Raw genomic sequence first — 24,383 nt, 5'->3', positions numbered from 1 at the left:
ATTCCATTATTAATACAGGTGACACATTGTGTATTTATGGCCCCTCTGCTGGAGCATCTTTCCACACATCCCCACAATGAATTGTTCATAAATCTGTGCTCATCTCCAGCCGAAAGCTTAAATCAGTGCAGCTCCACTGAATGCTCTCCACAACCCATCCATTAGGAGCAATTTTCCTTCTCTGCAACTTGAACTCCTACTCTGGAATCTTCAGGGAATATTTGGGGGTTTGTATGGAGCACAAATCTGAGGTTTGATTGCTGTACTGGGTGATGCCAGGAGAAAATGTCATATTTTGGCATTTAGGGATCCATCCTAAATTATTTTGAGATTAGAATGTGTGTATCTGTTAGATGGGTAATAAATTCACTGCTACACAAATATATTCCTAGAAAGTGTTGAAGCAATACTGGTTATTATAGAACTTTAAAAAAATGTTGGGAGTATCCCATTTTGACAAAATCTTTTGTCACTATATATATTTAATTGAAAAAGGCTCATAATTCTCATGACTATGACAGTTTTTGCATTATCCTTCCTTAATTATCACCTGTGATATATTACACCCTAATTTTCTATGCTAGGTTCTGACAATAACAGTTATATTAGGAATTAAATTTGTATTTTATAGCTTGATTGTTTGTTTTCACACCCAAGGAAAACTGCAGCCAGTGCAGAACCTGAACATGTTGTTTGCCACACCAGCCTCAGCTCACCCTACCTGCCCCACCACAGAGATCCTGTTTAAATTACAGGAAAAATATTGGGATGTTTGACTCATTTCTCAAGGAATAAAATTGACAGGGTGCAGAACCAACTTACTGAAAAAATTTCCAATTTTTTGTGCCAGTTAGGGCTGGAGGAGCCCTGATTAAATAAAAGTTATAGCTCCAAACTCCAATCAAGAGTGGGGCTCAGGCAGCATCCATCCATCACATGTGGGACAAGGGGACAAAGGAGGGGACACTTGGAGTGCCAGCTCCTGGGAAATGCCAAATTCCCCCTGAGCCTCCTTCCATCTGCTTGCCCTCACCATTTTTCAAATCTCAAGGAAGGGGCACAATTTTCCCAGATGGAATGACCTCAAGTTGAACCAGGAGAGGTTTGGATTGGCTGTTAGAGGAAATTTCTCTATGGAAAGGGCTCCAAAGGATTGGACCAGGCTGCCCAGGGCATGGAGGCGTCACCAGCATTGGAAGGGTTCAAAAAAGGTGTGGATGTGACACTTGAGGATGTGGAGTTTGTTGCTTTGGAAGCTTTCCTTCTGCAATCAACCCAGGATTCTGTGAAAGGGAAGCCTAGCACTCTTGGCTGTGTTTTTAAAGACATTTTCATCCATGAACCCCGAGTGCCAAATTCCCCATCACTACTGAGAGTTTTTCTGACTTCAGCAGTGCCAGGACTTTCCCCCTGTGCTTCATCACTGTCCCAACATCACAGGGAGATAAACTGCTCCCTGCTTTGGTGTCTGCTAAGAGACACTGTGGAATTCCACCAGTTCTCCCAATTTGACTCTTTCAACAGAAGCTGGGACTTGAAAGGAGCCCTGAGTCTCTGGAGCTCTGCACAGCAGCATCTGAAGGGAGAAAACACATCAAAGTTGGGAAAATCCTGCAGGTCTTGGGTTGCTTCTTCCTGCTCAAACCTGTGAGATCAGACCTGCCTTTGTGTGTGTGGCTGCTCCACTCTCAGAGAGCTGGGGGGACAGAGGGAATCCTGCCTGTGCTCCTGACAAGTGCTTTGCTTTCCACAGAAATTGAAATTTTTCATGGCCATTTTCCTGCCTCCTCTTTTCCCATCTTCTCTTGCAGTGTAAAATCCGACTCCTGGAAGGGATGGGTGTTACTTGGTGGTACAAGCAGTGTCTCATCCCTTACCTCTGATTTTGCATCTGTCAGGCTCCTTTTAAAGACTGTGAGCTCCCTGGTCCAGACCTTTGAGGAGAGAAATGATAATTTCATTCTGCTTCTGACAAAATCCCATCCTTAGTGGTCTCTGCAGGGAAACACTCCATGGCATTTAAAAATCTGTGGGCCCATAAACTCCCCATCTTCCAATTAAAAATCACCCATTGTCTTCAGCTGAAAAATTAGACAGATTTTGAGTAAGTTGATTTTTCTGCTGTCATTAGAAGGGGGAAGTGTCTGATTCACCTGTCCCATCCCTTTTGTGGAGCTGGCAGGTGTTTTACTATCACACTGATTTAAAAGACGCCTCTTAATCAGGTGTCAGCTTTGGCCCATAAAGTCATATTAATGTTTTGGATCAGATATGAAGCTCCATCTAAGGCACATTAAGGAAGATTCATTAGAAACTCACTACCCCTGGAATTTACAGCCTTCCTGCAACTTAATAGCCTGGATAAATTCCTCCTTATCTGGTTTGCTGATGTGAATTATGGCAGTTTTGCATTTGGAAGCTTCTCATGATCTTTCGTAAGGATCCAAAATCTTCTCCAAATCTTGGAAATTTCCAGGGCTCCAGGGGCAGCCACAGCTTCTCTGTGCTCCCAGCCACCAGAATTCCCCATCCCTGCTCCTGGAGCAGTGAATCCTCTGGAATTTGGTTTTTCTCCCAGGCAAACCTAAACTCTTTCCTTGCAAATAAATCACAATATTTCTGGGCCACTGCTGAGTTTCACCAAACAGATTTTATCTGCTGTCACCAAGCAGCTTGGAGTGATGGTAATTCCACTTCCACTTTGCAAAAAATCCTAATGGGAAGGAAGATCTGTATAGCAAAGGGATAAAATTCATCTAATTTACAATATTGGGCTCCTGGTTTATCCACACTCACATCCCAGCCTGGGCCTGGGCCAGCCTGAACTGCTCTTGGAATGTTTTCTGCATTTCCAGCTGGGCAGAGACCTCACAAGGAGCTGAATCTGAGGCCAGCCAGAGTCAGGAGCAGGACTTGGCTGGAAATTAAACTGATTAAGTGTGAACTCCAGATTTGTGCTTCTTGCCCTTTGTCTGGAGCATAAATATTTGAATATTTATTATGGCTGAGTAAAGCCTCTTTAACTCCATTTGACAGGAGCATCAGGGTGTGACAGACCCACCCCCAGCCCATAAAGCAGTGACTGGGAAGCACTGGGACCCTCCCTGCTCCTTCCCTAATTATGGAAAATCCAGGGTTCTCCTCTTCCATTAGCACTGTGTAAATCCCTGGGTTGGCTGAAGACAATATCATGTAATGAAAGAAGGAATGATGATTCATTTTCCTGCTTTAGCTTTGAATTCAGGCTGCCATAATTATGGTCTTTATGGAGATCAAACTGATTTGGCATCATAAAGAAATACATTTTAACTTCTTATCAAACATTCCATAACAAGGGTTTGTATTTCCTTTCCAGCACCATGCTGAGGATTCACACACCATTTTTATGTACAGAAACAATACATTTAATCAAATTTTCATATTCCAATTGATTTTTTAAAAAAGAATCTGAACTATTTAAATCTTAACAAAAGCAAACAGCCCCACGAAAATGCATTTGTCATGTGTATCTCTGGAGAAATCATGGTGATTGCATTGAACCTGGAGGATGGAGAAGAAATATATGGTCATTCTCTATAGGAAACACAAAAGGATGCATCAGGAAATTAGAAATGACCAGCCTGACCTTTTCTATAAATAAGAGATGGACTCCTAGGACACCATTGGCTCTGAGAGTGCACATCATTTCTCACAAATTTGATGTTATTCTCTGCTGCAGATCAGCCAGCAAGGAAAGGATATTAAAGAGAAAACAAAACAACAGCAAGAAGCTGCCTTTACTAAAATTCATGGGCAGTATTTTTGTGACAGGGACTGTGACATGCCCACTGGAAAGGAGTAAAATATTGTGTTCTTATTCTACACCTGAAGGCCCTGCTGCATTAAGGACATGGGAAGGGGATGTAAAATTAAGATATTCAATAGTCTGCAAAAGACAAATGAGTCTAAATTCCATTTAGAAAAAACATGGGAAATGAATCACAGGTTTACCAAAATATTTACATTTTGATGAGGTGAATTGGGGGTTTTTATGTACATCAGGTAGTTCACCACTGGTCCAGGCAGGTACAGGGATTTAAAATGCAGAACAGTGATCCCTGGGTCATTTTGTGGCTTCAGAAAAACTCTCTGGCAGTTCTGGGAAGGTAACAAGGACTGAGGAAATGAACCCAGAAGGGAAGAAAATTCCTCCCAAAGAAAAGACAAGTCAAAGGGTCAATTGTAGAAACAGTGAAAAATGAAGTCTTCAAATTTGTCAAGGGACTAAACCCAGAAGAGTGGCAGGACAAGAAACAAGGATTATTTAAACAGAGCCAGGCACCATCCCAGAGAGCTGCTCTGCCTTGCCCTCATGGTTTTCTGAACAAATTTTCTTGTCCACTCCTCCCCAGAACAAGGAAGATCACCATAAAATACAGAACAGTTCTGGTTTGCCTTGCACTCAATCATTTCACTTTGGGTAGGAAATAAAGGTTGATTATGTAATGCTACTCCTGTTTTAAAAGGATTGAAAAAGGAGAGAGGGAAAAACCCCAAAACACCAAAAAAACCAAGCAAGCAAAAACCCCATCAACAACCCAGGCCAGTATATAAAAAGTGCACATAAAATATACAAAAATATTATCTCAGGAAGGAGGTGAATGATTGCCTTGGACTGTGCTGTGACCAGGGAGCACCAAACACAATTCCACAGTTCCACAATTCTACAACTGCACAGTTCTACAATTCCACAGTTCCACAATTCCAGAATTTCAGAATTCCACAATTCCACAACTGCACAATTCCACAGTTCCACAATTGCACAATTGCACGATTCCACAATTCCAGAATTCCAGAATTCCACAATTCCACAATTCCACAGTTCCACAATTCCACAACTGCTCAATTCCACAATTCCATAACTGCACAATTCCACAATTGCACAATTGCACAATTCCACAGTTCCACAATTCCACAATTCCACAACTGCACAATTCCACAATTCCACAGTCCCACAATTCCACAGTTCCACAATTCCACAGTTCCACAATTCCACAACTGCACAATTCTACAATTCCACAATTCCACAATTCCACAATTCCACAACTGCACAATTCCACAATTCTACAATTCCACAATTCCACAATTCCACAGTCCCACAATTCCCCCATTCCACAAATCCACAATTCCACAATTCCACAATTCCACAGTTCCACAATTCCACAGTCCCACAATTCCACAATTAACCCCACAATTCCATCCTTTCCTGCTGCCATCCTTTCCACAGCCCAGGGATGAGGGGCATGGGCACATTTAACAGCTGCCACAGAGCTTCCATGGGCAATATGCAAAGAAGCTTCACTGTCACCTGCAAAATAAATCAGCAGCACCTGAGCTCTGCGATTTTATTATCAATCAGCCTTGAAATATTTCCTCCTTAATAGTCCAATGTCTGGAGGTGGCTTCTCTGTTGAATATAATAGCAGATCTTAACTTGCAGCTGAAAGCAAAGGACTCCAAAGGACAATTTTATGTGGAAGGACATGCTGAAGACATCTAATCTTAAATTCTTGTTTTTCTTTCACAGGGGAGGAAACCCTCCATGGGCCTATTTTTATCCAAGAGCCATATGATATCACTTATTCCATGGGCTCAGCAAATGCAGAGATCCTCCTGAACTGCACAGCCAAAGGATATCCACTGCCATACTACAGGTGAATCAGCCTGGGGGAAATTCTGTCTCATGGGATTCTCTGAGTTGTGTTTTAGTCACTGCACCACCAGAAATAAACACCCCAAAATGTGTTGAGTGCTCACAGCAGGAATATACAAAGCTTAGAGTAAATTTGAGGAATGAAGGAAAAATATTTTTGTTGCTTTGCTGTAAAGAAAATTAACACGGGAAAAGAAAATAATTGAAAGTCATCCCCAAAGTATTTAAAAATATACAGAATTAATTGTGAATCCACAGAATAGCTGTGAAAAATGGGGAAATGGAAGCACTGAGCATCTGTACTTGATAAAACTTTCCATACATTAATAAATGCTTGGAAAGCAGAAGAACAACATCCTTCCCCTTTTCTAATTCCAGCATTTCCTGTGCATATTTATGGTGCTTGTTTAGAGAAACAGCTCCAGTACCTTGCAAGAGTCACTCAATAAATTCATACAGAGGGGTTTTTGTTTATTAGGTAACTGTGGGCTCATCATTTCCAGGAGAACTTGTTGCCCCAAGGATCTGGAAATCCAAGTTGGATAAGAGGAAAAGCTGGGAATCTAGGAAAAAAACCAAAAAACCAAAAAAAAGAACCAAAAAAAGACACTGTGCTTTCTTCAGGAAAATAATAGGGAAAGTAATGGTTGAGGTAAAGGAAAATTTTATATAAAAAATAAATCATTCATGCAAGGTATGAAAGAAAATCATGTCCTATCAAATTCCTAGAGAATATTTATTGAAGAGATTTTAACTGCTCCCACCACAGCCTTCCCTGGAAAATATCTGAGAATCATGGCCTGATTTGTCCCCAGACACTGAGTGCTGAAAGGAACCCTTAATTTCTTTAATTTCCTTTATGAAAGGAACCCTCAATTTCCTTTTCTCAGTGCAGCTTCTCCCCCTATGAGTAGAAACCCTCCTGTATTTTCCAAGCCAATTTCAAGTCTTTCCACCCTTCTGTCTCATATTTAAGCAGCTCAATACAAAAGTCCTGGACTCTTGCATCCCCCATGGGCTCCCCACATCCACAAGGAGCAGAGGCAGCAGCTCCCACCAGGCAGGAGATCTGGGCAGTCTCCCCCATCCCACATTCCACATCCATATTTTATCTTTATTTTTTTCTACCCACCCATTAATTAAATCCCCTGGGTTTTTTTTTTTTCACCATTCTCATTTTTTCCCCAAAGCCTCAGTGGCTCCAGGGACACGAGATCAACATCTGGGGCTGGATCCTGGAGCCCTGAGGTCAATTAAAAGTTATCAGACAATCACTGCTGCAATTACACCACAATTTAGAGGGAACAGGAAATTTTCACTTTGATTTCACTACAGCTAATGCTGGCTTTGTCAGATAAGGATTGAGCCCATATATTTAAAGTTCCAACAATTTTAGATAAATCAAGCCCAGTATGAAATTTTAATCATCTCCTTTGCTGAGTGATGGCAAAGAACAGCAAGGACTGCTGGAGGTTTCTCTTTGATTCAGAAATACAGAACCACTCCAACAGGAAGAAAGTTAGATACGAGTTAATTTGCTATTTAGCATTTTTTTTACATCAAAAATATGCTGATAAATGTCTTTTCTTGAAATAAAAAATGCTTAGCATTCCCTAGAAGTTTTATTTTACAAGGTACTCTTTTATTCTTATAGACTTGTCAAATAAAGTGATAATTTTTTGCAATTCCTCCTCAAAATATTGCTTGTCTGAGAAGCACAGTGCAAGAATTGTGTAGAACTGTAGGTGGAAGGGCTGAGCAATAAAAATGAGACACAATTTTCCCTTTGGAAGTAGCAGAGAGCACAGATTACACTGGAAACAAAAATATGGATGGAAGCATCTCTGAAACCATTAAGAAATCTATATAAATGTTCTGATAAATATAATTTTATCTCTTGTGTCTTTTTTTTTTTAAAGTCAGGATTATCTGTAATGTCAGGTACATTATTCCAGGTGTTTCCTGGTGTGATGTCAGTGGTAAACAAAGACAAATTTTCAAAGTACAGTTATAAATTTTGGTACTTCAGCTTTTTTGGTTGTAGTCACCAGAGGGTTTATCACAAATGAATTTTACTTTTTTTTTTTTTTTTTTTTTTTTTTTTTTTTTTTTACTTCCAGCCTATCCATGAACACCCTGCAGTGTTTCCAGCAGTGTTTTGACATTTTTTGCTTGGTTTCAGGTGCTCTCTTTTTTACACAAGCTGGAAATTGAGGGTGTTTTCCCCTCAATAATCCTCTCAGAGAGGAGACAATGGAACCAATAAATAAATAAACCCAAGGGCAGCATAAGCAGCATTTGTTAGAACAACATTTTAATATTTCAGCCCAACACAGAGTGCTGCACCAAAAGGAGATAAAGAGATTCAAATCCAATCCAAATCCAAGCAGCACGAGGATAACTGGAACACACAAATGAAAGGGAGGGAACAGAGCACAAAGGCTACAAGGATTGCAAATGACAAATATGTTCATAATCATTGCATCAAGCTAGAGAACAATTCCCAGTAATCCCAAAAATCCACCCTTGACGAAGGAATTGCAGCCCTGCTCTCATGTCCTTGTTCCCTGGGATGTTCTTGGCTTAGTGCAGATTCTGCCTCCAAAGTGGGGTGGGATTAAAAATTCCTTCACCCTCTGCTGTCTTGTTTCACAGGAAAGAATTTTTAAACTTCCCTTTTTCTTCTCTGGAAATGTTGTACAAGAAGGGTGGTTTGGCAAATCCTTTCCCCAATTACAAGAAAGCCTCAGGTGGCTTGGCAGGACATTTCCATTTGAATGCAAATATTCTAAGAAATATAGAGCACAATGAAGTCATAAAAATATTGATATTTTTATTGTAGCAGCAGGCTGAAAAGATAATTTATTAAACCACGTGGGCATAAACCCACTCACAGTCCTTGGGCTCCTGGGGAACTGATCAATTCAGCATCAGAATATAGCAAATTTTTTAAAGTTTAGGTTCTGAAACAATTGGTGGGAAAAAAAAAATCCAGGATGTATTTCCCATAATTGAAGAAAAATATTTTCCAATGGTTGCATGAAAAAAAAAATCACAAAAATACATAGATGATCTCTGCCTTAATGGGCTTATGTTAAAAACTCCCTAAAATAATTATCCAGATTTCTGTGTATTAATACACTGCAGAAGACACAAAGCCATTAAATCATTGTCTACCACATGAATTCATTAATTTGCTTCCTTCAGTGATGTAAACATATTAATTAGGGAAAAAGCCCACACCAGGAGCTGAACCCCTGATCTATATGCAAAGTTTAATAATCATTGTACCATGGTGATTAGAATGATTATGGGGATACTGTGAAGAATTCATTTGCAGCAACTAAGCCAATGTCTTCGCATTTGTTTGGAAAAACAATTATAGATCTTAATTGGGAGCCATGCAATGATGACAGCAGTTATTTCAGTGATTGATTCTGAAATTAAAGAGAACTGGCAAATTAAATACCAGAATATCTTAGATTAGAAAATGGAAAGCTTTAGACAACTTGGAGCATATGCAAATCCTGAAATATGGCAAAATGCTAATGCTAATTCTCAAAAATAACAGCAAAACCTAGACCAGCTAAAGCAAACATTCAAAAGGAATTGAGGAGAGGTACAAAACCACCAAAAATCAGCTGGAATTTGCAGGAACAATTCCTGAGAGTTAAGTGTGGATGAAAGGGGAGACAGCAACACAAAGAAATTATTTCATGTTATTAGAATGTGCTCACAGAATTCTATTGATTCCATATTTAATCAGTTGTTGTTGTTCAAAACCACAAGTGTTCCCTTGAAGGTCAGGGTTGGGCTTTCCCTGCACTTGTGGAGCTTCCCCTTGGAGCCCAGAATTGCATTTCAGAGCCCAGGGTGGAAATCCTCCAGCACAAAACCAGCTCCTGAGCAGTGTGGGTGTGTGGGGAGAGCCCTGGGAGGGCAAGGACAAAATCCTGAGCTCTGAGTCCAGGGATAAAGTGTGAGTTTGCTTCTATTGTTAGCTGGGGAAATGCCCTCACTGCCAGGAACTGTGCAAATAAGCAGGAATGGATAATTGTGGTGCTGTGATCCTCCAGGAGATGATTGCCTTGGTTTGGAAACCAGAGTGAGCCACTGGGAATTTTTGTATGAACCTCCCATCCCATGGAGGGAATCCAGGAGATGATTGCCCGTGGTTTGGAACCCAGAGTGAGCCACTGGGAATTTTTGTATGAACCTTCCATCCCATAGAGGGAATCCAGGAAATTATTCCCCTTGGTTTGGAAACCAGAGTGAGCCACTGGGAATTTTTGTATGAACATTCTATCCCATAGAGGGAATTCAGGAGATTATTCCCGTTGGTTTGGAACCCAGAGTGAGCCACTGGGTATTTCTGTATGAACCTTCCATCCCATGGAGGGAATCCAGGAGATGATTGCCCTGGTTTAGAACCCAAAGTGAGCCACTGACATTTTTTGTATGGACCTTCCATCCCATGGAGGGAGTCCAGGAAATTATTCCCCTTGGTTTGGAACCCAGAGTGAGCCACTGGCATTTTTTGTATGGACCTCCCATCCCATGGAGGGCTTGGAATCACACCCAGAGATCAACAGAACGGATAAAGGCTGAGGAGGTGGCTCTGACATAAAATCAGGAGAAGAACACAGCTGGTGGTGCAGTTTTAGGATTGCCACCACCTAAAACGTGGCATTACCAAACCCCAAACATGCAGCCTCAGTGGCTGAGTCCTTTATCCTTCCTTTGGCCCTCACATGAGCAAGGAAAATTCAACCCTAGCATGGATAATGGCAAAGCCACAAAAATTCCTTCCCTGAAACACATAATATTTATTTTCTTTGGAAGAGAAATTGTATTTTGACATCTGTAAACAGCTGGGTAATGTTGCAGACACAATCCATTTTCTGCTTAGTGGGCTAACAGGGACAAATGATGATTTCAAACAGCAGCGTTCTCATCATGGAGTGATCAGTCCCAGACTTGTTGTGGGAAAATTTCCTTCTCAGCTTTTGTTCTGCCCTCTGAAGTGCAATCCTTCCTGATCTACATCTCCAAAGCATTCCTGTTGCCAAATTCATGATTAATCATTTGCCAGGACTGTAAAGCACATTCAGGCATCATTCATATTATAGAAAATAATGCAGCTGTAGACAAGGTGTAAACCCCCTCCTGAGTGAATGGGTAACTTTGTGTGAATAAGTTATAATTACTTTTTGTGGACATTTGGGTGAACACTGGTGACTCAAGTAAAGATTTTCCAAAGAATACCATTATTGCTATCATTAAGATTGATGTAAGAAGCAGTCGTGTGTGAAAAATGATGTAATTTTGTGATATTTAACTACATTTTTATCATTACAGGTATGCTACAGCACACTATTTAAGATAAATATGAATAGGCTCTGTAAATTATAAGCATAATTTGATTTTTTTCCCCTCAAAGGTGGAAGCAAAATGGCACAGATATTGATCTTACCATGAGTTATCACTACAGGTTGGTTGGAGGCAGCTTGGCAATCAATAACCCACATAAAAATCAGGATATTGGAACATACCAGTGTTTGGCCACAAATTCATTTGGAACAATTCTGAGCAGGAAGGCAAAGCTTCAATTTGCATGTAAGTTGGGAAGATCATATTTATTAGAGCATTATTTTCCTATTAATTCTGCACATGGACTGTAATTTATTGGGTAATTAAAGGGTCATTGGGGAGTCTGTCCAAAAGGTTTGACTTCCTTCAGCACTGCTTATTCCTAAAAAAAATCAAAATGTTCCTAGTAAATATTAATAACAAAACCAGACATCTGATGGCTGCTGCCCTTGGGAGCCAGAATAAAAATCAGGAAATTGAAAGGTCAAGGAAGATGAGCACAATTATCTTCACTTAACAAAGGTGTTTTCACTTTTCAGGACAGTGGTTTTGTTGTTATCCCACAGGTAGCTGGGGGGAAATTGTTGCAAAAAATTCAGGCTTTGAGTTTTCTGTAGCTAATGAGGTCCAATTGAGACACAAAAATATTGTTCCCCTAATTGGCACACAGATTTTTTGGTTTTTACATTACCAAAGAAACACTTTTTTTCCTCACACAATGTGGAAAAGTGTGAGCTGCTCTCTGAAATATTTCACATTTCAGCTCCCTCAGGTCGAGCACGTTGTCTGTCTTGAGATGATTTAAAATTTATTTCATCTTTGCTCCCTGTTTCACTCCTTCACAACTTCACAACCTTTTTCACAAGGTTTGGACACGGTGACCGAGTTCTGTGAATGCCCTGGGGAGGGGGGAGAACAACAGTGACAACCAAAAAACTCCAGATATTCCCTCCAGCCCTTCTTTTTTATTATTTTTTTTCAGTCTAAAGCTCAGAGCAGTCTGTTGCTGGGAGAAAGCAATTGTTTTCAAAGCTCATTAATAAAACATGTGACTAAAGCCAACCTTGTGTCACCATTTCAGACACCAGCAAACGGATTAATTATTAATCTTGTTCCATTTCTCAGAGCAAACCTGGTGTCACAGGGGTTACACAAAGGAGACATCAGAGGTCAGGCTGGTTCACAGAGTCTCTTTCAGCAGAGCTGATCAAAAGGTGTATCACTGGTACCTCATTTAATAATGTTTTACCCTGAATTTCTCAAACACCTTTGATTTCCAAGAGCTGGTCAAATGTAAAAAGAATAAAAAAATTGATTCATTATTTTACCACTTGTTTCTGCTGAAACATTTTTTTTCAAGCCAGACTTCCCCTGTGGAATTTTTTTTTTTTCATATTTGAAGGTGAAAGTTGTTTAGTGACAGAACAAATTCCATTTTAGAAAGGAGCAGGAATAGACAGCCACCTCAGAATTGCCCATGGAGTCTGTAATCCCTGAGGAACCAAGGCAGGCCAGGAAGGGAGCTGAGAAAAAACCTGAGGAAAGTGAATGTCCTTAAATGAAGGAATAAAATAGATATTAAAAAAAAAAAAAAATTTGGAAAAAAAAAAAAAGAAGCAAGGGGGAGAAAGGAAAAACAGAATATCTGTGAAAGATAGAAGGCTCTGGTGATTATTCAGCATTTTCTACCAAGCAGTTCCTTTATTTAAGCTTTATTTCCCCACCCAAACACTCCCCAAAGCTCCTGCAGGCAGCAGATCCCAGAGCAGGCTCTGGTTTTTCCCCAGCCCTAACAGCAGCACAGAATGCTCAATTTATCCCATCAGCAAGCACTACACCACTTTGCCAGGAGTGGTGACAGATATTTACATCCTTCCCCATGGAGAAGAGAGAGGACAGACAAATCAAAGGCTGTTATTTACACTGACAAGCACAAATTTACAGGAAAATGCTTCAATTTAGTGGCATCACTGCAGAACTGGGAGTTTTAAGTTGTCTTACAATAGGGAAAAAAACCCCACAGTACATGGCAAACGTCACAAGGACCTGATGAGAATAGTGGAACAAATTACCTTGAAACACTTATTTCACAGTCAACATTTCCTTGTTTCTTATTTTCATGTTGCCATCCAATTTACTCCTTTGTTTCAACCAATACTTCAGGCTATATCTTAAAATCCAGGCAGGCAGGCACGTTGCTGTTATGACATTTTCATTCAGCACCTCACAAAATGGGATTCTTCCCTGGACTGGAATGCCTGGCACATTATTGCAATCTCCCTGATAAAGAATTGAATCAAACCTATTATCCAGCTACCAGGGTTTGTGTGTATTTGTCTCTTTACCACAAGGTAACTAACTCTGAGTTGGAGTTTGAATTAATGGTACCTCCAGACACCTATCCAACTTGTCAACTTAATATGTGAAAAATACTTTTTTGCTCCGTTCAAGATAGAAAGTTCTCCGAGAAGGAAAATAAATGCGGGATGAGATTAGAAATATGTCTTCAGATTCAGCTGGAGTTCGGTGCTTATCCTCTGTTAAAACCAGAGCTGTCAAAGGAAAGCTGCAGGAGGAATATTGTACAGAAGGCAGTGGCATAGATTATTAAAGCTACAAGCTGAAAATGAGAGACAGCATCAGGGAGAGGGAGAACATGAATGCATTAGTGGGACACGAGGATGGCAGGCCCTTGGCATCCCCACTTCCTGCACAAGGCTTGTTTTGTCATAAATAAACCTGAAAGCTCCCTACAAATCCTGCACACCTCCTGCTGCCCTGCCAGCAGCACATGTGGAGCAGTGTTTTGCTGGAGTTGTTGAGGTGGAAGTTGTTGTGAAGTTTTGGTGTCAGGCCTTGGAGCAGGGTCCTTGTCCAGGCTGGAGTCATGGTGATGCCTCAATTTTAGATTTCATATTTCCCAGATTCTGCACTGCATTGGTGACTCTGAACTCCACACAAAGTGTTCCAGGCTCTCTCCCAGCTCAGGCACACACAACAATCCTTTCTCAGCCCAGAACCAAGGACACTCTGCAGCTCCAGCCCCAAAAAGTGCAAACAGGGAATGGAGGAGAGAATCTGGGAGGGTGGGACTGCAGAGCCTGGGGCTGGAATGGGACAATGAACCCAAAATGGGAATGGAACAGAACTGATAAAAGTGTGAAACTCCTGACTCAGGGTCCATCCTGGGTGCAGCCATGGCCAGGCTCTGGCACTGCCCAAGGTGAATCCTTTGAAAAGTTTTAATAAATCCTTGCTTTATTCCTGTAACTCTGCCTCTCCTCCAGGCATCAATGTCCTGTCCCTCCCCTTCCAGGGCAGTGGTGACATCCAGCACAAGGTCACCTGGAGCTCTTGAGCTCAGCCTAAAGGGAGTCCAAGGCTTGGGAAGTTCAGCTTGGAAGCAGCCCTGAGGTTTGAAGGAAGAGATGAGGACCTGAGAGCTTTTCCTTCAGCTTTTCCACAGCTTAGACTCACAGAATCAGCACAGGACACAGATTTAAGCTGCACCAGGGGAAGTTTAGGCTGGACTTTGGGAAAATGTTCTTCATAAGTGTTTAAAAGAGCCTGGATGAGGCACTCAGAGCCATGGTGCAGCCATGAGGTGGTGTTAGGTCACAGGCTGGAGTTCTTTTCCATCTTGAATCACAAAATCACAGAATTAACAGGGCTAGAATAGACCTTTGAGATCATCAGTTCCAGCCCCTGCTCATAAAAACATCACAAAATGCCACATTTCTCATTTTTTGAACACTTCCAGGGATGGAGACTCCACCACTTCCACGAGCAGCCAGTTCCAAGGTTTGGCCACTCTTCCAGTGATGAAATTTTTCCTAAGGCATTTTTATTTGAGGCGTTTCATGCCTTAAAAAAAAAGACAAACTAAAAACCTGCTAGGGAAAACTGCTTCAGTATGGCTTCAACCAGAAGTTTCTCCTAAGGCACACAGGGGATTTGCTTTAATTATTTCCTCAGTTTTAAGCAAAAATAACTGTGTGCAAACAACTGGTCTTGAGGGAAATCCCCATAACAGGCTGCATGAAACAGCCTGTCCAGGCCTGTTACTTGTTCTTTTAGTTCTCAAACACATCTATAGCAGAGGCATTAAGGGATATGCAGGAGAAATCAGAAGTGAAAATTAAACAAACTAGAATAAAAAAGGACTTCACAATGAAAAATAATCAAATGTGAACCTAATTCATAATTATTCAGGGCATAAACTCAGAAAATTCAGTATAAATTGAAAGCATTTTGTTTCTTAGGGATCTTAAATCAGATTCTTAGTCAAGTTATTCTACCCTTGATGATAAAAGTCATGATGCTTGCAGCTTTCTCAGACCTGAAACTCTGAGAAACAATGACAACAATCAAATTTCGTGCCTAGAATTGGTCACTTTGCCCTGAGCCACACAGGAGAGGACCCAGTGCAGCCATCAGACCCCATATTTCAAAATTCCTTACAATGCTACAGACCCAGGCAGGATTTCTCCTTGGGGTTTTTGGGCTCCAACCACCTTCTCCTGGTTTTCAGGGTGGGGTTTTGCTTGGTGCTCATTCTCAGCAGCGTTTCCCCATCCTTGGCCAGTGCTCCCAGCAGTGGGGCTGAGCGTGGCTGGAGCACCTGGAACGAAATCTGCAGCTCCCAGGAGCTTCCACGTGCATTTTGTCAGAGACAGAAGACACAGTTTGGCTGAAATAACAAATTAGAGGCAACGATTCCTGCTGGACTGGGTTTTGTGCCATTCTGAAGCACAGGAATAACAACCCATCATTGGCATTTAACCATTTCAAGGAGGAACAGATGAAACCCAATCAGACCCCTTTAATATTTGCTGGGTGGTGGCAGGCTGGGCTTTGGCAGAGCCCTGTTGGAGGGGCTGGGAGATGCTCAGCCAGCTGAAAACCCACTTCTCATCTGATTACTTCATCGTGTTATTTACTTTCGAGTGCACACAAATTACAGAAACATCACAAAGCAATCCAGCAGCCTCAGGATGTCATAACCCTTTTCACTGGCAGTGTATGCTTTCAAACAGAAAATGGAAAAATCAATAGGCTTGGATCAGATAGGCTGAATTTGCAAAGTCTGGACATGCATGAATTTAAGGCTAAATGGCACCTGCACTTCTGGCTGGGTTGTGTTGTGGTGCTGTGTGTGTCCAGAAATCCCTGTGTAACAATTGTATTTGATTAAAAGGTGTGCTAGCTGTTGTAACTACTACCTGGAGTAAAGCTCTCTGGGTCTTTAAGCTGATTGTTAATTCATCACAGCACATGAGGGCTGGAATACTGATCAGGCTCCCTGGCAGCTGGATTGCAGGAATTCTGGCAGGGCCTTTCTTCCTCCAAAGGAACCATGACCTGCTCAGTGCAGGCACTCAGGGATGAGCAGCTGATAACTGAGGAGCAGGAGGGAGGAAGAGCTCAGGAAAAGGTCATCACCAAAAATACAGCCCCAAAAGTTTGAGACTTGCTTTGCTAAATTCCATTTTCCTCTTTAGGGACGTACCAGGTAAAGCCACAGACTTGTCAATATCCAGAGAGAATCGTGGAATGGTCTGGTTGGAAAGGATGTTAAAGATCATCCAGTTCCCTCTCTGCCACCTTCACTGTCCCAGGCTGCTCCAAGTCCTGTCCAGTCTGACCCTGGACAATTCCAGGGATCCAAGGAAAGCCTCCCCACCCTCACTGGGAGGAATTTATTCCCAATACCCCATCTGACCCTCTGTCAGTTTGAAGCCATTCCCCTGTTTTGTCCCTCCAGGACCTTTCCATATTCTCTCTCTTGTAGCTCTTTCAGGCCCTGGAAGGCCACAGTGAAGTTACCTAAAAGCTTCTCCTCTCCAGGCTGAATAATCCCAAATCTCTCAGTCTCTATCCTCATTCCAGCTCCACTCTCTGCCCTGCACTGGGTAATGCACTGACCCCTCTCTGTTTTAAAAGGTGATTTTTCATATAATCCTGGAATGGTTTGGGAGGGACCTTAAAGCTCATCTCACCCCAACCCCACATCCACAGGCAGGAACACCTTCCTCTGATGCAGAAACACATCTCACAGCAGATATGTGGAGAATCAGCCATAAAATTCTCCCCATAAAACTCAGCCCAGCCCTCTAGTGACCCTGCAGCACCTTCCCTGCAGTGAGGAGGAGCACACCCAGCCTGCAGTGGGAACACTGCTGTGGATCGATGCTGCCTGGAGGATGGAAGTGCTGCTGTCATCTCTTCCATATGTCACTAAACAGCCTCACAGCTCCAAATTGTCTTTTGGACTTCTAAGCACAGGTAGAATCCAATATCACTGCAGCAGCAGCAGCCACTCTCCCTGGTGTGGGGAGCTGAGGGCCAGCTGCTCAGCAGAATGAGTTACAGCAAATAAACCCTGTGTTTTGTCAAAATGCTGCTTGGAGTGAAAAGAAAGAGAACTTTCATTTATCACTTCTGATTGTTATGGACACTCTGTGCCAATGCTCCAGCTCTCTGCAGCAGCTCCCGTGGCAGGAGACCACACCAAGGCCTCTGCTTAATGGATGCTCTCCATGCAGCACACCCAGCAGCCTCAGGCATGTTTTCTTTTTTGTCCTTTACTTCAGAAACTCAGGAAAAACCTGGTGAGAGCCATTGTTGTAAGGGATATGACATTTCCAGGAATAAGAGCCCCCATTCTCCCAGCTGTGCTCACAGGAGAGGTGCTCCAGCCCTGGGATCAGCCCCCTCTGGGCTGGTTCCAGCAGGGAAGGGTCTCTAGAGGGTCACAGTCCTGCTCTACCCACCCCAAACTGGGGCACTGGCCATCCTTCAGGGCCACTTTGAGAAGAACACATGCAGAGAAGCCTCTAAAGATGCAATTTCACCTCACTCATCTCATCCCCCCACACTGAGCTTCCCAGTGATGATTTCTTCGCAGGGTTCTGTGCACACAGAGCCTCTCACAGGCTGCAGGAAAAGCAGGAGCCACCCCTCAGCAGTGATGAACAGGAAGCCTGGCAGGGTTTTTCACCTGCTTGCTGACAGGACGAGGCAGGGTGAGAACAGAACTTCTATTTTAAAGCTCTGATATCACAAGAATAGGATTATGCAAATCTCCTGAAGACACAAAGAACAGCCTGGAATCCTAAAACCATATGGGTTTATCTCCATGAGGAAGGGGATTTGCTTTCTCCATCCTTCCCTCTTTCAGTCTCCTCTGCATTCTGTGTGATGTCCACTGACACCAAGTGCTGTCACAGCCTCCTCCCTCCTGTTAAACACATCCTGAAGCTGATGGGAGCAACACTCCCTGCTTATTTTATGTAGTAACAGACCAGGCACATCAGAAATTCCACTTTTCTGCCCCTCCAATGGTTTAAACATCTCTCAGAGTGCTCAACCACTCTGCTCTATCAGCACTTGGTTAAAGCTGCTTTATTCCAGGTTAGTTCCTTAGACTTTTATTATAAAAGGAGTTTTTTTATCTGTGAAGCAGAGATCTACATTGCAGAGAGGTTGTAAGCAGCATTACAGGCAGTGAATCAGGCAGATAATGTAGTAATAGGGAACACAGAAGTATTTGAAGATTATCTTTTAGTTCTATATTACTTACTCTTCTTTAGGTCCTTTAAAAGTGTTTATCCTAAATCAACCCCTTGCCAGTTGTATTGGAAAAGCAATATATGTGATTGAGATATGGTGGGGAAACAAAGCATCCACAGGTCCTGGAGCTGATAGATTCTGATTGATAAAATTTAATACTTGGGAAGGACAAAACCAGTCTCTGTTTGCAGTCTGGGTGATTTGCTATTTTATCTGCTCTCCTTTCATTACAGAGAAGATGATGTAAATTCCAATAAATTATTGAGTGAAATATCCATGATGTTCACATGAGATTCTTGGTTTTTCTGGCATGACAAAAAAGTTATGGTGGAGGTTTGCAAGGGAAAAAACAAAATATTTGGAATAAATAAAAATAACTAAATTAATTGATCAGTTCTTTTTGCAGTGAAGGTTGATCCTGTTTAATGTTTTAAGGTAGCAAATAAACTTTGTTCTGTAACTGATATTGGAGGAGGAACAGTGTGTAACATTTGGACTTTTCATGGAGTGAAGGAATGAGGTCACAGGCGTTGCTTTTCTCAACAGGAAAAGCACATCTGGCACAGAGAATGCACTGAGCTGTAAACATCCATTTCTAAATGCTACAGCAAGAACAAATAATGTAACCTGCACCCGAAATCCCAGACAAGATTCACATCCCAAAATCCCCCATACCAATCACTGGGGTAAATCCTGACATTCCCATTGGAAGGAATCCTTTGAGGGCTTTGCAGCTGGAATGAGGCAGGTAAAGAAGGAGCTGGGGGTAACTCAGGGTAATTCCACAAGAATTCTGAGCTGGATCGAGATTCCAAAGGGCTTGGCAGGAATTTGGGAAGGAAACAGGATGCTGTCAGCAGTGTGTGAGAGTTCTTTCTTCTTTGAAGTTTTTCCTCTCTTCCTTGCCACTTTTATTGAATGTATGAGCCTGGATTATTATTTTGTTGGTAGAAAAAAGCATTAGTGGCCTGAAGTGCATCCATCAGAGCCCAGGACAGGGATGCACCAGGTCCTTCCTGCAGGACCAGGGCACAGCCACGTGTCCCCAACAGCCAGGGAGGGAGAAGCTCCTGAACCATCTCCACGCAGTTACAAACATGGAGAGCAGTGGGAAATCTGAAGGAGAAGAGGGTTTGGATGAGAATTAACCCCTGCCAAAAGGACATTTGCCACAGCAGCCAGGGCCATCTCCTGTGCTAGCCCAGTGCAGCTGTGGCAGGGACAAACCCAACCCTTGAGGTTCAGCCAGCAAGAGAAATCCGTCTCCAATCTGGAGAAAACTCCTGCAGACAGCAAAGTGACTCTGGTGATGACAGGTGACAAATGAACTGTGCCTGACAAGTGAGAAAACCGTCGAGGAATATAAAATATTAAACAAATACTCCCAGAGTGCCCCTCCCTGGGAGAGGGGCAGCTCCTCTGTCCTGCAGATGGGCTCTGGAGCAGGAGCCCCGAGGCTGTGCCAACACTCACTGCTCAGAGCAAGTCCTGTGCTCAGCTCCAAAGAGAAATTTAATATTTCATGCTGCTAACTCTGTAAAAGCAGGGGGAAAATAACAAAGGCCAGATGCAGACCAGCTCTACAGCTCCTTGCACATGTTTTCTGTGCTCTGGGTTTGTTGGTGCATGAACAAAAATCAAGCCAGCTCAGGCTCTTTCCCCCCCTCACCTCACCCTCCCTCTTTAATTTAATTGTGACCTTCCACTTTTTTCCTCTAGAGAAGCTTGATATTACTTCGTAAAGGGCATTTTCTCTCTTTAATTGAATAAGACAATCAGGCTGTGGCAGAAATTATTGCTCCCCACCTCGAAAATTAGTGCCTGGATTGGCCATTCAGATCTTTTAAGCCGAATTGAGGACCCAGGGCCTGTGTTGCATCCTGAAGTGTAAATTACAGCTCCTTTCCCTTGGAAGCTCCAAAGTAATTTAATTAAAGAAGGAAGCACTGATGAAGGTCTTTGGATGATTACATAGCTTTGAAAAAGGACAGGACCCAGTGATTGAGGTTTTCCTTCTCTTTTTGACAAGCAATTCCATCAGGGAGTTTTGGGGGACAGGAATCTTTCCTTTTACCCACTCTGGGATGCAGTGAGAACAAAATTCCAGGGAATTTTTAACCTGTCCTGTTGAAAGGAGACATTGGGACATTGCCCAGGCTGCCCCAGGCTGACTCAGCTCCAAATCTTCCAGACCTGAGGTGTAAAATGCTCAGGAGTGCTTCAAATGGAGCAGGAGAACTCAGCAGGTGCTGAGGAGAAAATCCAAGTATTTCAAAGGCAGGAAATGGGAAATACTAAGCAGCTTTCAGACACCTTAATTAGAGATAACACCGCTCTTAATCTCAGAATTGAATTCATAGAAAATCAATTAGAACATTTAAAAAATTGAGATTAGATGCTAACGGGAAAAGATTAATGCATTGACAGTATTATCAAGACAAAGGAACTGTCAGAGGGTTTGTTCAGCAAGTTTAGTGCAGTTTGGAAAGCTGAAAAAGAGAGTTTACTTTGCAGTGGAAGTTGCAGGGAAGGAGATTAGCCATTCCTTTGGGAGACACTTGGAGAAAGAAGGATATCTCCATAACACACCCTGTAGTATCCAGGCTGCAGGGATTGGAGCTCATCTCCTGCGAGGCAATTCAGTCCAAAAATACTGAAGAGAAGCAAAAACAGTGAGTGATGTCCAGGAGGGGTCTGGGGTGGTCTGGATAGGCACAGCCTGCAGCTAAAAGGGCTTTAACCCCAAATATTTTGGGAGTTCCTTTATGTGAGAGAAGAAAAAAAAAAAAAAATCTGGAAGTATGGGGCTATCCAGAATTTGAGAGAATTTAAAATATCCCATAGTCTTCATGTTTATTACTTGTAGTTTTAACAGACCTAAATTCTCTGATTCAGGCTCCAAATTCAGACCCAAATGAGGACCCTAATTTATTACAGCCACAGCAAAGGAAGGTAACTAATTATTAGTATTTACAGGTTCTGGAAATACTCCCAACAAATCATAACCAGGAGTTTCCTTGCAAAAGTGCTGAGCTTGTCCTTTGTACCCCATTTCCCTGTGAGGAAATTCCTGCTGTGCTGCAGCACTGCAGGACCACCTCTGCTATTGCAATACATCACAGGCAGAAAGAGACACAGGGAAAAAAGGGAACAGAAGTGATCTATCACAATTTGACACAGGCACATGGAAATGTGAGGAATTGTATTGATTTGTCCTCAGGAGCGTGGCTAATTTGTAAGGAGCTCTTACTCCTCATGCCTTAACATTCATTGCACATTTCAATACCAAGTAATTACAACCATTATATTTGGGATTATGTAATGACAAAACATTTATGAGGGGGAAAAAAAAATCAAAAGTTCAAGAAAGCATGAAATCACATTAATTCAGATGAGCTGTGGTAATTATGCAAGGTGATAAATTGGAGTTTCTCTAATTGTCTGTAACAATTTCATATATTAAAACTCCCAAGTTTCCTTGGTTTCCTTGGAGAAGTTCTATTCTCCTTCTTCAGATGGACTGGTTTGGAATGGATGGGTTTGGGTGGAATGTCCCTGAGCCCATTCAGGAATTTCCAATGATTGGGAGGTTGAAATGAGTGAGTTGCTCTCTGTGATTCAGTTTTTGTTCCTATCCAACATTTTTAAGAAGCAGATCCCTAATCCCAGGAAAACTGACCTCTCACTCTGTTGTTTAGTTAAATCTGATACTCTACCACCTCTAAGGCACTTTTATATTAAAATAAAGCAAACAAAAAGCCCAGATGTGTGGGTAATAGATGGTGGGGAAATTAGAATAAATATATTAATGGGCAGTCAGCAAATGGAGCATCCTGATCCAAGGTGAAGGGAGTGGAACAGGATGGGCTTTAGGGCCCCTTCCAACCAGAAATTACAACCTGAAACCATGAAGAAGGAGGAAGATGAGCACCCAAAGAGACACCACCCAAAATTCTCCATCTTGTCCATACCTATCTCTATATTATAAAAACCTAAATTTTAAAACCCTTCACCATGTGAAATCACACACTTCTGTTTAACCACACACTTGTGATTTGAACTCCATCACTCAAAACCCCAGGTTTGTGTGATCCAGCAGCATGGAGAAATCAGTGCCATTCCCTAAGTGCCATTCCCTAAGTGCACCCCACACAATGCCATATGTTGGGGTGTTGTGAGCTCTGCCACTTTCCCAGCCCCACGCTGAGTCCATGCATCCCCACTCCTCCCTGGGAAGGAGCACTTGTGCATCTGAGCATCTTGCTTGGCCTCCACGACCTCATTATCACATCCAACTGATTAATCGTGGTCCACCAAGAGCAGTCTGCCAACATGCACAGATCCAGGGAAAAAAAAAAGTGATTTTTTTGTTAGAACTCGCAGCTGAGAGAGCAATGGAGTGTGAGGGAACTCGTTGTTCTTCAAGTGAGATAAATACAGACAAAGAATGAAAGGAATTATGTAGGAACTAGGTGATAATTTATTTATAGATCTCTGCAGAAACACTGAAGTTAGCAAATATACCATCTGTTAAATAGTCATCTTATTCCTAAGTGCATATTAGCAGTCTAAATGTGTGCCAAACACCTGATCTTAGCCTTCTTAGTTGATACTCTTTTTGACAAGCAACATTCTGCTTTATTAGGTTATGTCATGTTACGTTATAGAGCTGTGCTAGGGAACAGGAGCTGGAAGAACACAGTGCTTGTGCTCTCTCGGTGTAAATGAACACCCAGGGCAAGGAGAAGGGGTTTTGACAGCAGCCAGAATTTCAGAATAACGAGAACAAAGTAGAATATCTGTATTTTTATCCTCAGGTAATTTTTTTTCCTTCTATATATATATACATACATACACTTAACACATTTCAAATTGCAATAAATCATTGAAAATAAAATCCCATAGGTTGGGAAATAGATGGAGAAATCTTTGTGGCAAAGACAAACATCATTTCTGAGGGGCCACCTCTTCCCTCTGTCATCCACCTGGACTGCAAAGCAAAAGTAGATTATTTTATAGCTCATTTTTGAACCCATTTGAATGAGGTGTCACAATATTCCATGGGAGATGCTGCCTGCCTGGAGGAAGAGTCAAATAAGGATGAAAACAGAAGCAGCACCAACTCTAGTAATGAATTCTCTTCATCTATTTTGCCTTGGTTTGCTCTTTCAGAGATTTGGGGTTCTTTTGTTCTTCAATGATTCTTTATTACAGAGAGAGGCACCGAATAAATTCACTTTGTGCAATTATCTATCAAAACCAATCAAAGCAAAAGATCATTTCTGGTTTGGCCTGTGAAATTTTGGGGAGGTGAGAGTTTCTAAAGGATGCAGAGTGATGTAGATCTCAGAGTTAAGCAGTGGAATGGATCCTTTAAAGAAAATGTCTTTTCCTAAAGGTCTTTAAAAAATGGGTTAAATAAGGACATTGCAGATTTGTCCCTGTCATGGGTGAGATGAAGAGATTAAATGATGATTTATGTGCCTCCACAGCTGCTTTTTTATACCTATGATTAATAAGCATAAAGGGATGGAAATCTCTTGCACACTGGAAAATCCGAGTTGCTTTGTGTAACAAAAGTACAAACACGCCAGCAGAGAGCCCAAACTCCTGCCAACGGATTTTGATCCTCAAGGGTGAAAAGTGGAGATTGAAAAGGCACAGCCAGCTTCTTCCACACATGGATTCAACTGAAAGGGAGTGGGTTTAGATGGGATGTTGGGAAAAAATTGTTTCCCTGGGAGGGTGG

At 42.0% G+C, this 24,383-nt stretch overlaps 1 protein-coding gene across 2 annotated transcripts in view; it reads left to right on the top strand.

Annotated features, from left to right (window-relative positions):
- The window catches only part of LOC117002510 (contactin-6-like), a 122,648-nt gene that overhangs the window by 38,054 nt on the left and 60,211 nt on the right, over positions 1-24,383 (top strand). The window contains exons 3-4 of one of the 2 annotated variants that reach the window (XM_033071692.2): positions 5,567-5,693; positions 11,184-11,308. In XM_033071692.2, coding sequence (XP_032927583.1) covers positions 5,567-5,693; positions 11,184-11,308 — 252 coding nt within the window. Of the gene's footprint in view, positions 1-5,566; positions 5,694-11,132; positions 11,309-24,383 lie in introns of both variants that reach the window. The other variant, XM_033071691.2, reaches the window with a different exon arrangement.

This window comes from Catharus ustulatus, chromosome 13 (assembly GCF_009819885.2).
Source record: "Catharus ustulatus isolate bCatUst1 chromosome 13, bCatUst1.pri.v2, whole genome shotgun sequence".
In the NCBI taxonomy this organism is placed as follows: Eukaryota; Metazoa; Chordata; class Aves; order Passeriformes; family Turdidae; genus Catharus; species Catharus ustulatus.
This window is presented reverse-complemented; position numbering and strand designations above follow the sequence as displayed.